The 13,641-nt window shown below is 40.8% G+C and overlaps 1 protein-coding gene and 1 long non-coding RNA gene across 3 annotated transcripts in view; one reads left to right on the top strand and one right to left on the bottom strand.

Moving 5' to 3' along the window:
- LOC108528743 (uncharacterized) overlaps nucleotides 1–6,063 on the bottom strand; it is a 243,134-nt gene extending 237,071 nt beyond the window's left edge. Inside the window, exon 1 of the long non-coding RNA XR_001885283.1 lies at nucleotides 5,969–6,063. This is a non-coding gene — a long non-coding RNA (uncharacterized LOC108528743). The remainder of the gene's footprint in view (nucleotides 1–5,968) is intronic.
- A 55-nt stretch (nucleotides 6,064–6,118) lies between these two features.
- Nucleotides 6,119–13,641, top strand: part of LOC108528740 (histone-lysine N-methyltransferase SETMAR) — a 15,786-nt gene continuing 8,263 nt past the window's right edge. For both annotated transcript variants that reach the window (XM_017870729.1, XM_017870728.1), the window contains exon 1: nucleotides 6,119–6,341. In XM_017870729.1, coding sequence (XP_017726218.1) covers nucleotides 6,271–6,341 — 71 coding nt within the window. In that variant the 5' untranslated portion in view covers nucleotides 6,119–6,270. The remainder of the gene's footprint in view (nucleotides 6,342–13,641) is intronic.

The following is a 13,641-nucleotide window of genomic DNA, read 5'->3' as shown; positions in this document are numbered from 1 at the left end:
CTCTAAAATAGGACACCTGTGGAACTAAACTTCAAAGGTTACACATCTTTGCTTTCAAAACTGCAAGTAGAAAAGGCTGGCGGTGAGCCTTATTATAGATGAAAAGGAAGATCTAGTACTTCAGAAAAAAATCTGTTTATAGATGATGTACTTATAGGTAGTATGCAAAGCTTACTACCTAGAACATGAAATGAACATAACTGCGGGCTGTGCTTTTCGAGGTCAAACTGCCAACAAAGCAAGTCTGCTCTCATAGCCTTGGTAACAGTATTTGAATATGCATGATAATAAATTTGTTCATATGTTTTCCATGAGTGAAATTAATTTCTTGCTGGTGACACTGCAGGTTATATAAATACATAATACTTTTCTTTCACCTCTTCACATATTACCAAACAATCCACATTTGACTACATAACATTTTGAGACCGTCTACAATCATCAATCCTGGATATTACTTCACAGCTAAAGTACTTACACTAACAATATTCTGATTGTGATTTTATCTTTATGTTTTTAATCATATCAACAAGGGAAATTATGAGTTTCCTGAAACCATAATGCAATGATAAAAACCCAGCACAAGATGGAAGGGTTTTTTATTCTGCTGAAAACATATTTACTAGCAGTCTAAACACAAAAATGTAAGCTGCTGTCTTTTGGAAAACATAAATAACACAAGGTCACAATTTTGTAAGATAAAAGTTTCGGCCGGGCGCGGTGGCTCAAGCCTGTAATCCCAGCACTTTGGGAGGCCGAGACGGGCGGATCACGAGGTCAGGAAATCGAGACCATCCTGGCTAACATGGTGAAACCCCGTCTCCACTAAAATACAAAAAACTAGCCGGGCGACCTGGCGGGCGCCTGTAGTCCCAGCTACTCAGGAGGCTGAGGCAGGAGAATGGCGGGAACCCAGGAGGCGGAGCTTGCAGTGAGCTGAGATCCGGCCACTGCACTCCAGCCTGGGCGGCAGAGCGAGACTCCGTCTCAAAAAAAAAAAAAAAAAAAAGTTTCAAGTTATTTTAATCAATTGCCATATTTTTTCTTATCAAAAAATGACCCATATGCCTTTATTTAAAAAAAAAAAGAAGATACTGGGTATGACTTATGTGCTATAGAAGTATTAGCCATTATTACTGTATTATTATCACTTCCACCAGAGAGAAATTTCTTATTTTGTACTACTGTTTGATGTTATGAAATTCTATTAATATTATTTTGGGAAGACACTCTTTAGTGAAGACACATCAGAAAGGCAAAGTAGATAAAAAAAAAAAAAAGCTTAGCTTACCCAACTTTTAAAATTCATAAAGATATAAAACTTCTATACAGAGCTGTATTAGTCTGTTCTCAGGCTGCTAATAAAGACATACCTGAGATTGGGTAATTTATAAAGAAAAAGAGGTTTAATGGACTCACAGTTGCACATGGCTGGAGAGGCCTCAAAATCACGGTGGAAGGTGAAGGAGGAGCAAAGGCACATTTACATGGCAGCAGGCAAGATAGTGTGTGCAGGGGAACTGCCCTTTTATAAAACCATCAGATCTCAGGAAACTTTTTCACTATCAGGAGAAAAGCCCACCCCCATGATTCAATTACCTCCCCCAGGGTCTCTCCCACGACACGTGTAGGAGCTACAATTCAAGATGAGATTTGGTTGGGGACACAGTGAAACCATATCAAGGGCAAAGTAGCTAATTATCCAACCCACACTTTCTAATGATAACAATGATAATAATAATGTCATTATAAATGTTCACAGTACCTTTCCTGGCTAAAATTTTTTTAAGTAACAGAAACCACTCCAACTTAACCTAAATCCAAAGGAAGAATTTATTGTAAGAATATAGTTATGTAATGTGAATCAAAAGAGACTGGAACCAGAAATAGATAGCTGTCCTCTCTCCTTATCACTCATCTGCTTTATGTTTCTCTTGGAAGATGGACTTTACTCTGCTTCTCCGTCTATATACCAAATAAACCTACCTCTCGGCTCCAGAATTATAAATAATAGTTTTAGCTGTGATTTGGTCTCAGCTCCTGACCAAGAGAAGCTAATTGTCCTAGATTGAAAAAAGGTGTGCATCTGTAGGCTAAAAACTTGGGCCGAGGCTTTTTAGGAGTTCACTGTGTAATATAAACATGACTGCCTGTGAGCCCACTCCCGTTAGACGGGCTGGGTGAGGGATGGCATTCTCTCACAAGGGAAATGGTCACCAAATTGGACAGAAATCCCAAAAGTATCAATTACCATGCTTCTTTTCAAAATGATTTCATGCAATAATCTTTTTTCATGAGAGGATTCAGTTCCTATACTATGCCTACTTGGTATCTACTGGTGTCAAGTGTTTGGGGTTTGTTTCAGAGAGGTCTCTCTCTGTCGCCCAATCCAGGCTGCAGTACAGTGGCAAAATCATAGCTAGCTGGAGCCTTGGATCCCTGGGTTCAAGCAATCCTCCCACCTCAGCCTCCCTAGTAGCTGGGACTACAGCCACAAGCCACTATACCTGGATTTTTTTTTTTTTTTTTTTTTTTGAGATGGAGTCTGGCTATGTTGCCCAAGCTAGCCTGGAATTCCTGGCCTCGAGCCATCCCCTATCCTCCTATCTCAGCTTCCCAAGGCGCTGGGATTACAGACATGAGCCACTGTGCCTGGCCGTGATAGTTCTTATTAAAAGGCTAAGATGTTTCAAATGCTAACAAATACGTAAGTAATTTCTGCTGACTTTCGTCCTTTCATCACTGGCTATAAAGTACATCCCAGAATATTAAGCTTAGATAATGCTAGTGAAACTTTGATAAAAGAATGCCTTCTGAATACAAAGCCATGCAGAACTTCTTTAAAACCCTAACCAAAAAAGCATAAAAACACCCCAACTAAAGACCACTTTTGTCAATAAATGTAAAGCTCAAATAGTCATACCTCGTAATTTAGCCAAGGATAACTGAACCTATGAAATGTCAGAGTTTTACCATATTGCATTGTTTTCTTTTTTTTTTTATTACTGATCAGATTAGTTTCTCTTCTGCCAGTGAAAAATCCGAAAGAAATCTGAATAATCAACGCAATATTCAGTTCCAAAACCTATTTATGGAAATCTATTAGGGCAATTCATTAATGTCCAGAAATACATTTTTCCCACCATCTATCATTTTCAGAACAAATTCTGAAGATCAAGGTTCCTGGTCAATGAAAAGCAGGTGTCTAGAGAAAATAAGACAGATTTGTAGACCCCGCAAAGTTGAAAGACCGACTGCTTGGCATTCTGAAGATTGGTTGTATCAGCCTGCAAACATCCTCTTATTATTTTAATCTCATACTCTACAAAATACTTTTGGATCCTTTGCCAGCAAGATAAAAACAAATTAAACAAAAGGGCCAATATGCACAAGATATCTTATTCTGGAAGCACCACTGCTGACAGCTTCCGAAAAAATAAAATAAAGTGGATCCTTCAAAAAAAGTTTCCAAATAGCAGACAGTATTACCAAGAAAGAGTCAAAAACTAAAAACAGCATAACAGTCAGCAAATACAGGAGTGTGGCTCTCCTCATGGCTCTTATAATTCTTTTCTCACAACATTCTTACAGTTTCTATCACGTTCTGTAAGTATATCGTTATTTGTCCGTTACATTGCAAGCTGAAACTTAGAGTAAGCTTGACTTGGAGCTCTAATCAGTAGAAATCACACACGCACACAGAGACACACATACACACACACTCTCTCTCTCTTTCTCTTTTGGCCCTACATCAAAATACTAGCATATAAATGTACCAAAATCATTTAAGTTAAAACAAAATGTTTCTCTCTCTATCTATCTCCCCACCCTCCACCAATATACATGTAATTTTTACGAGTTCAATAAGATGGTTTTATTGCCTGTGCTTACATTACATAGTTGTAGGGAACATAAGAAATGGCTTATAAAGTAGGAGAACTAATGTAACCAATGCTATGGGAAACAGAGTAAAGAAGGATATAGAGAAGGGACTACTTGAGCTGAGCAGACAGACAGTCCTGGGTAAAGGCACTGAAGATACAAGAACAATGTGGACAAAGGCCCATAGGCCCAAGTAGAATGGCTTATTGAGGGAACATCAACAGAACAAGGGGTTCCAACAGAGAACAGCAGCAACAGAGACCAAGGAAATAGGTAAAGTCTGGGTCCTCAAACGCTTATAACGCAGCACATAGAAGGTAAACTGAGAGAAAATGGAGCAAACAAGACTCTAAGCAGCAAAATATAATAACTGGACAAGCATCTTCAAAGGTCTCTGTAGCAGTGGCAGTAGGGTGATTTGGGGGTATGAAGAATGACAGACTTAAAGAAAGTAACTTCCAAAGTCCAAGCAAGAAATGAGAGAGCCTAGGACTAAGCGAGAAGAGACAAAAATGAAAACATGACGAAGGCAGAATTAACAAGACTTACCCACCACGTCCTTAGCTATATGAGTCTAGCGAAAAGAAGGAATATAGAGTAACTGGTGTGTTGCTTTAGTGGCTCTGTAGCTCACAAATTATTTTCCCAGTTAACTTTAGAGAAGAAAAAGCAAGATTGGCAGAAGAAGAAGTCAATTCAGATTATTTTGAGTTTAAGGAGCCTGTAGGACAGAAAACAGAAATGCCCAATCATTAGCTGAATATGCATAACTGGATTTGAGGAGAAATGTCTGATCTGAGTTGGAGACTGGTGACCTAATCCTTTATATTTGAAGCCGTGGGAGTGGATGTTATTAATGAGAAAGACCAGGGAAGGGCAACCAAAAAAAAGTCAAGGGCAGAACCCTGAATCACACCCACTTTTCAGAAACAGACAGGAGAACAACAAGAGGATACTAACAAAGAAAGGTCTGCAAGATGGAAGCAAGTTTAGGCCAGTGGGACCTCAGAAGCTGCAAGGTCAGAAGGGTTTGTGAACCCAAAAGTATCTGAGACAGGTCTCAATTTAGAAAGTGTCTTTTCCCAAGCTTAAGAATGTGCCCCGACATAGCCTCAGGCAGCCCTGATGACGTGTGCCCAAAGTAGTCGGGATACAACTTACTCTCACACATTTTAGGGAGGCATAACACATCAATCAATACACGTAAGATCGGTTGGATCTGGAAAGGCAGCCAACTAGAAGTGGGTGAGAAGTGGCTTCCAGGTCATAGGTAGATTTAAAGATTTTCTGATTGGCAATTGGTTATTATCTAAAGACCTAGAAACAATAGAAACAAATGTCTGGGTTGCAATAAGAGGTTGTGGATACCAAATATGATTGTGGAGATGAAGCCTCTAAGAGGTAAATTTCAGAGAGAACAGATTGTAAATGTTTCTTATCAGACTTAAGGTCTGTGTTGATGTTGATGCTGGCTGGCTTTTCCTGAATTCCAAAAGGAAGAAGGGCATAATGAGGCATGTTGGACCTCCCCTCCCATCATGGCCTGAACCAGCTTCTCAGGTTAACCTTGGCAGAGAGGAGGGGTCCATTCAGATGATTCGGAGGATTGGAATTTTATTTTTGGTTTACAGTTTCAAGGAGAAGCAGGACAATCATGTCAGAGAGCTTCAGTGAGGCTGAAAATGCTCCACCAGATTCAGCAGTCTTTAAGCTATCAGAATCCTTTGGCAGGGCAGGGGCTTGGAGGGGTGAGGGTAGAGGGATGGAGAGGAGGGAAAAGGACAGGCAAAGGGGCACAGATACATCCATTAGGGAGTGAGCATGCCCCACACAAATTCCTTAAGGCAACCTGTGAGGCTATGGCCTTGGCACAAACCCTATCACATGTCAGTCAACTTCCCGGCAAGTCGCAGATCTTTAGAAACCTTGGTGTGCATTTCCCCACTCGGCTTAGGACGCATCCCTGCCTCCATTCCACAAACGTCCATTGAGTCCTCAAAAACCCGGACAAATGACGTCACCTCCAAAGCCCCCTCTCTGATGCTCCCACGAAAAACGAAAGCACCTCACTTTGTTTTGTCCGTACCTTACACGGCTTTGTAATTATCTGTGGTGCCTCTGGCTCAAATCAAAGCGGGAGCCAGACCCAAAGAGTCAAGGAAGGGAAAAGCTTTCACAGGCCTCGCGTGAGGAGAAAAGAACTACAATTCCCATGAGGCGGTGGGGCCAAGGAACCACAAGTCCCAGCATCCACCGCGCGGCCCAGGCCTGTCAGGGTAGTAGGCGCTGCGTGAGGCGGGTAAATGTTCGCGGAAGCGGCGAAGAAGACAGGGCCTTGTGGGATGGCGGAGTTTAAGGAGAAGCCTGAGGCCCCGACTGAGCAGCTGGATGTCGCGTGCGGCCAGGAAAACTTGCCGGTGGGCGCGTGGCCCCCGGGGGCCGCGCCGGCGCCCTTCCAGGTAGGGGCGGGGCCAGGCGGCGCGGGAGGCAGGCGCGCGGCTCCCCCACGTGGTCTCCTTCTCAAGCAGCCTCGCCGGGACGGCCTCCCAGTCGCGACCTTTTGTCTTCTCTTATAGCACACCCGGTGGTGCGCGGGAATAGGTGTGCATGCCCCGGCCTGGGCCTTTTTCTGTTAACCCACGGCATCACCTGAGCAAGGGTGCTGTCCTTTTCAGTCCATTCCCTGAAGCGCAGAATCAGAGGCCTGATGAGAACCCGGCTTTTTGTCCCAGTCCTGTCCTCAAAACTCAAGGAGGCATCAAGGGGGGAGTCATGTACCTCTCCGGCCTCAGGTGTCTCTCACAGGTAGGATAAGCCGTGGAGCCTATTAGTGGATAGCACCCGGTGTCGTGCATAAAAGCAGCCCCTCGAGTCAGCCTTAGCTGTGGTCTCCCTCATGCTGTGGGCTCTTGGGCAAGTATAAATTAGCTTAGCTTTGGCTAAGCCTTAGAGTCTTCCAATTTAACAGTACCTCTCTTCCGGATTGCTTTGAAAATTGCAAGGAAAATACACTTTCTGGTTTGCTGTAAGAACTCAGTAAATGTTCGCTGCTATTAACTATCTCAAAGCCCTTTCTACTCTTTTTTTTTTTTTTTTTTTTTTTGAGACTGAGTTTCACTCTTGTTGTCCAGGCTGGAGTGCAATGGCACTATCTCGGCTCACCGCAACCTCCACCTCCCGGGTTCAAGCGATTCTCCTGCCTCAGCCTCCTGAGTAGCTGGGATTACAGGCATGTGCCACCACACCCGGCTAATTTTTGTATTTTTAGTAGAGATAGGGTTTCTCCATGTTGGTCAGGCTGGTCTCAAACTCCTAACCTCAGGTGATCCGCCCGCCTCGGCCTCCCAGAGTGCTGGGATTACAGGCATGAGCCACCGCTCCCAGCCTCTACGCCGACTTTCTTATCCCTCTGACCTTGGCCTGAGCGTTACCTAAGGAATAAGAAATGACCAAAGATTTTGAAGTGGAAAGAGCACTGGACGTGGAAGTTGGAGAGCATGGTTTAGAGCTTAGCCATCTTAGCTACTTCCCAGAGCCTGAGTTTATTCATCTGCAAAATGAAAATAATAATTTTAAAATGCATAGCCATCCATTATCAACACTGAACCCTATCTGCCCTTTCTTATTCCTAGGAGTCGTTGTGAGGATCAGATAAGATAATAGATTCAATAGCAGCTTTCAAAGATGTCAAGGAAAAGAATCAAACTCTGTAAAATATTTGAAGAGATTTATTCTGAGCCAAATACGAGTAACCATGACCTGTGACACAGCCCTCAGGAGATGCTGAGAACATGTGTCCCGGGTGATTAGGGCACAGCCTCTTTTTATACACGTTTGGGAGAGAGGAGACGTCAATCAAATACATTTAACATGTACATTGGTTTGGTTCAGAAAGGCGGGGCAACTCAAAGTGGTAGAGGGGCTTCCAGACTATAAGTAGATTTAAATTTTTTCTGGTTAACAATTGGTAGAGTTTATCTGAAGACCTGGGATCAATACAAATGTTTAGGTTAAGGTAAAGGGGTTTCTTTTGAGACGGAGCTTGACTCCATCACCCAGGCTAGAGTGGTGGTGCCATCAGATCACTTCAACCTCCGCCTCCCAGGTTCAAGCGATTCTCCCGCCTCAGCCTCCCAAGTAGCTGGGATTACAGGCACCCACAGCCACGCCCAGCTAATTTTTGTATTTTTAGTAGAAACAGCGTTTTACTATGTTGCCCAGGCTGGTCTCAAACCCCTGACCTCAAGTGATCCGCCTGCCTCAGCCTCCCAAAGTGCTGGGATTATAGACGTGAGCCACCGCACCCCGCCAAGTAGAGACCAAGTTTTATTGTGCGGAGGAAACTCTCAGATAGCCGACTTCAGAGGGAGCAGTTTGGAAAATGTTTCTTATCAAACTTAAAAAGGTGCCTCGCTCTTAGTTGATTATCTCCTGGTTGTGGAAAGAAAGAAAAGAGGGGAAAGGGGATTCTCTATAGAATGTGGATTTTCCCACAAGAGACAACCCTCCAGGGCAATGTCAGGATATGGCAAGGAAATATATTTGGGGTTAAAATATTTTGATTTCTTCCCTTATTTGTTATGTGATGTTATGCCAGAGTCAGGTTAGAAAGCAGACCATGCTATATAGGGTTAAAAATAAAACTCCTCTGATGAGACTATGGTTTGTGAGGCATGACTCCTCAGGTGCCTTAGGTAGGAATTTGGGCAAGATAAAAAAAAAAATCAGAGTTTAGTCCTCAAAGAGTAGAATAAGATATTAATGTCAGAAATTATTATTGTTCCCCAGACTACCTTTAGCAATTTATGTTAATAATACAGTTGACTGGCCCAATATTAAACAGTGGTCTCTGAAAACTTACTCAGGACTAAGCATTGCTGAGTTCCTGGTCAAAAACACTGATTAAAAAAACCGCTGTTCTAGTCCATTCTTAATTCAACAAATATTTATTGAGAGCTAAATATATGCAAGGTGGTGGGTTGGGCTGCAAAGAATACAACAAACAGAAAAACATTCTACCCTCAAGATGTTTACAACTGTTATGATTAGCTTCAATATTCCTGCTGTGCTTGTGTGTGTGTGTGTGTGTATGTGTGTATGTTTGAGGCTATTCTATAAATCTGTTTACAATCTTGGGTCATAGTTTTCTTTGCCATATCCAAGAACAATCTGTAAAACTGCCCGACATATTTTTTAATTAACTCACTTTAAGCATTATTTAAAAATAAGTAATATAAGTATCTCCCTTAGAATCACTGTAATCATTAATGTCCATAAAATCTTGAGGTTTTATATTTTGCAAGGTATATTAAAATAAACACATCTATTTTTAAAAGGGGAGAAAGGAGTGACAAGAGGAAGCTTTATGATTGATTGTTATGTCTATAGTTGGTGGGCATAAATGAAAACTGGGAGATTAAAACCCAGTCCCACAGTGTTCTGTCTCTGTACATGCACAGTTCTCAACAGAGTTAGAGTTACAAAAATAAGACAGGATCCCTTCCTAAGAGACCTTATTGTCTTTCTTACCAAGAAGATCAAACATGCTTGAAACATTTAAGTGACAAGCCTAAAAGTGCATTCAACTCGTTTTCTTCCATATATTCATGGAACACAAAACCACTCTTATAAAAGGTCAAAACAGCTTGCTTGCTCCAAACCCTGCCTTCACAGGCATATGCACACATGAGAATTAAGGCATGAAAACTTTCAAGATAAAAATAACTTTGTGTCTGTTTTGCCTTTGGCTACTGTGTGAAAAGGCAAAAAGAAATTCAAATGTTCATATTGGAAACAAGCATATCATAATGTCATCAGTGTTGAAAGCCAAGTAGAAAATAAACTAATTGATTTTCTTGAACTAACAGTTGGATCTAACCATTTTTCAGGTCTCTGAAACCAGCTTCAAACATTATTTTTAAGATCTCAGCAGGCCTTGACAAGAATTATCTGGCTCACAGTCTTCTAATAGCTGCTTGGAGGAAAAACAAACTTACGAGGCTAGAGGCCAAGTACAGAGATTCTTGTAGCTGGGGTTTCAACACAACCAAAAAAGGATTGAAGATTTTCACAGCACTTCTTTATAATTCAGAGGCCCAGGTTTTAAGCCTAGAATATTATAGTGTCATACTTCAGTTTCTGGGTCTTCAGTACAGAATGTGATTCAGAAAAGTCAAACTTCTCTTTAATAAGTATCAAGAGCTGCGATCTGGCAATCGAAAAATGCTTCTTGAGCACCTGCTGTGTGCCTCGTCCTATGGATAGGAACCCCACCCCCATCAGCATGCCACACTCCAAACCTCATAACCATGCTTTTCCCTGAGACACGTATCTGTTAGAAAGGTAACACCTACACATTTAACACAATTAGAGAGCCCTACAGTCTGTGTCATTTAGACCCTGAAGTTCATGCTATTAACTAAGTCTATTTCAGAGAAGAAAGAAATTATTGCAGACAGGAATAGCCAAGACAAGAGTGTATTTTCTCTTTTCTATGAGAATACTTGAAATCTTCACCCAGTGCTTCAAGGATCTGGTTTCCAGTATATCATTTTGCCCTGATCATTTTGCATTTATTCCCAGCTCTTGCATGAGTAATTCTGTGCTTTGATACATACGAAGAAAAAGTAAAACTTACATTGTAACAATGCAGGAAATTTTTAAAATCCCAGCCAGGCATGGTGGCTCCCTCCCATAATTCCAACCCTTTTGGAGGCCAAAGCAGGAGAATCACTTGAAGTCAGGAGTTTAAGACCACCCTGGGCAACAAAGTGAGACCCCATCTCTACGAAAACATTTTATTTTAAATTACCCATACATGGTGGTGCATGCCTGTAGTCCCACCTACTTGGGAGGCTGACCTTGAGCCCAGCAGTTGGAGGCTGCAGTGAGCTATGATTATGCCACTACACTCCAGCCTGGGCAGCAGTGTCTTTAAAAAAAACAAACAAACAAAAATCACGTTCTCCATGTCCTTTATACTTTTCTGACTATTTCTAAATCCTAGTATATGAATATTGCAGACAGTAAGGTAATACTTGATAAATGAAAGAAGTCTAGTCTGAGTCAGCTCTTAGCTTTTCCCCACTCAAATGGAGAAGTAATGGAGGAAAGGTATACAGTCCAATGGCTTCCTAGACCCAGTTTTGGTTTGAATATGTTTGAACCTGGAAAGTTTAACTCCAGAACTTATTTTCTTCACCACCCTACTATATACTACCTGCAAAATTTTTATCAAACACATATGTGCTAATCCCTAGAGTAAGCTTTTTAAGCCAGTTCTGTCATTTTTTTTTTCACAGAAACCTATGAAATAAATAAAATATTTAGTAATGTTAAGTAATTTGCCAGAAACATATGTTGTTTTAAATATCACATCTAAAAGTAATATCTAGAAGAATTGAAAGAAGCCAATATTTTTATAAAGTGTCTGACATGGAGTACAGCATTATTTCATTAAAATTTCATGAGAGCCACCCCAAATGTGGGTATTATCCTTGTCTTATAGCAACTAATCTGAAGCCTAACAAGTCACTTGTCCAGAATCACAGTGCTAATAAGAGCTTGGCTGTAGTTTGTGTCTCCTTTAGAGCATTCCATGTTCTACACTAGGAAGCTCTCTGCTGCTTCCTCACAGTTCAAGACCATAGTCACAGAGTTTTCCTGCCTGGTCTCCTGCATACTTTGCTCTAGTCTAACCTCCTAATTGAAGACATCTTTGTTCATTGACCTTTTACACCTTTGACTTGTCTATGAAGAGTCAAACTCTGCAAAATATTTGAATAGATTTATTCTGAACCAAATATGAGTGACCATGGACCATGACGCAGCCCTCAGGAGATCCTGAGAACATGTACCCAAGGTGGTTGGGATATGGCTTAGTTTTATACATTTTAGAGAGACATGAGACAACAGTCAAATACATGTAAAATGCACATTGGTTCAGTCCAGAAAGAGAGCACAGCTGGAAGCGGAAGCTTCCAGTTTCTGATTTAACAGTTTGCTTGAAGGAATTGTTATTGTCTAAAAACTTAGGAATGTCTTGGGTAAGATAAAGGGTTGTGGAGACCAAGGGTTTATTATCATGCAGGTGAAGCCTCCAGGAAGCAGGCTTCAGAGAGAATAGATTGTAGATGTTTTTTATCAGACTTAAAGAGTCTGTTCTATCAGTAATTCCAAAAGGGAAGAGGGTATAATGAGGCATGTCTGACCCCTGCCCTTTCCCATCATGACCTGAACTAGTTTTTCAGGTTAGCTTTGGAATGCCCTTGCTGAGAGGAGGGGTCCGTTCAGATGATCAGGGGACTTAGAATTTTATTTTTGGTTAATAGAGTACATTTTCTAGCCATTTCCTGAAACCATTCTCAGCTTCTACCCAGGGTGTATCAGTCAGGACTCATTTGTTTGCAAGAAACATAAACAATACAAACTGGCTCCAACAAAAAAGGGAAGGAATTGCCTCAAATCAGAAAAGTCCAAAAGTGGTAACTATAGGCATGTCTGGACCCAATAATTCTAAAAGTATTGTCAGATACTTCTTCCCACCACCTTCCCCCTTCACACCCCTCCTCCCTATTTCTGTGGTAGGCTACCCACTCAGTAGGCCTCATCTATGTGAGAGAACTTGGAAATGCCAGGCAAACACTACAGTTGAACAATTCTAGTGGAAAGAGATTGCCTCTTCCCTAATTGTTTCAGCAGAAGTCTGGCTTAGGTCATATCAGCTGACTCCCAGTTTGTAACCTACTTTACATTAGCTTTCAGATACCATTATACTTCAGATACAATTATTATTTAACTATGGGGAAACAGTCTGAGAAATGCATCATTAGACAATTTCGTCATTATGCAAACGTTATAGAGTGCACAGTACTTACACAAACCTAGATGGTACATATGCAAACGTTATAGAGTGCACAGTACTTACACAAACCTAGATGGTACAGCCTACTACACACTTAGGTTGGATGATAATACCCTATCACTCCTAGGCTACAAACCTGCACAGAATGTTACTACACTGAGTACTGTAGATACTTGTAATGCAGTGGTGTTTGTGTATCTAAACATAGAAAACATACAGTAAAAATACTGTATTCTAATCTTACAGGACTACCATTGTGTATGCATATATGTGGTCTGACTGAAAAGTCATTATGCAGCACATGACTACTCAAAGTTTAACCACGTGGCATGTAAATATTTGAATAGAATGTTAGGACAATGACCTAACATTATTTCTGAAAATAATAAATAGCTTTTCAATATGTAAATACCTTTAAAGATGGGTAATTACATAATCAGATATTAAATTAGACTAAGGTTTTCAAAAGATTACTCTTGAGTATAGTCATTTTTTAAGTCATTATCATCTGAAATGATATTTTATTGACCTTTTATGGAGGAGAAAATGGAAACATGAAGATAAAATGACTCAAAGCAATTATTGGTATCAGGATCAGTGATTATATCCATCAAGGGGAAAAAATTTGTTTAAACAGGAAATTTTCCCAGAAGTCTCTGTTATCTTTTGGAAGGTATCTGCAGTTCATTTGGAATTAGCTACCATCTATAAGTCCCTAGAGGATTATAGATTGTGCAGCAAGTTTAATTGCAGAATTTTAAAAAATATATCATGAGATTCTCGAAAATCTTTTTAAATTTGTAAGTAAAAATAACTAAACAAAACTGTTTTTCACCTGCTTTCCTGATTAGAAAACTGCAGTAAGTCAGACTTGATTTTAAAAGAAGTTATCCATG

This window comes from Rhinopithecus bieti, unplaced genomic scaffold, assembly GCF_001698545.2.
Source record: "Rhinopithecus bieti isolate Rb0 unplaced genomic scaffold, ASM169854v2 scaffold_5101, whole genome shotgun sequence".
NCBI lineage: Eukaryota > Metazoa > Chordata > Mammalia > Primates > Cercopithecidae > Rhinopithecus > Rhinopithecus bieti.
The sequence above is the reverse complement of the archived record's forward strand: the minus strand, read 5'-3'. Positions and strand labels throughout refer to the sequence as shown.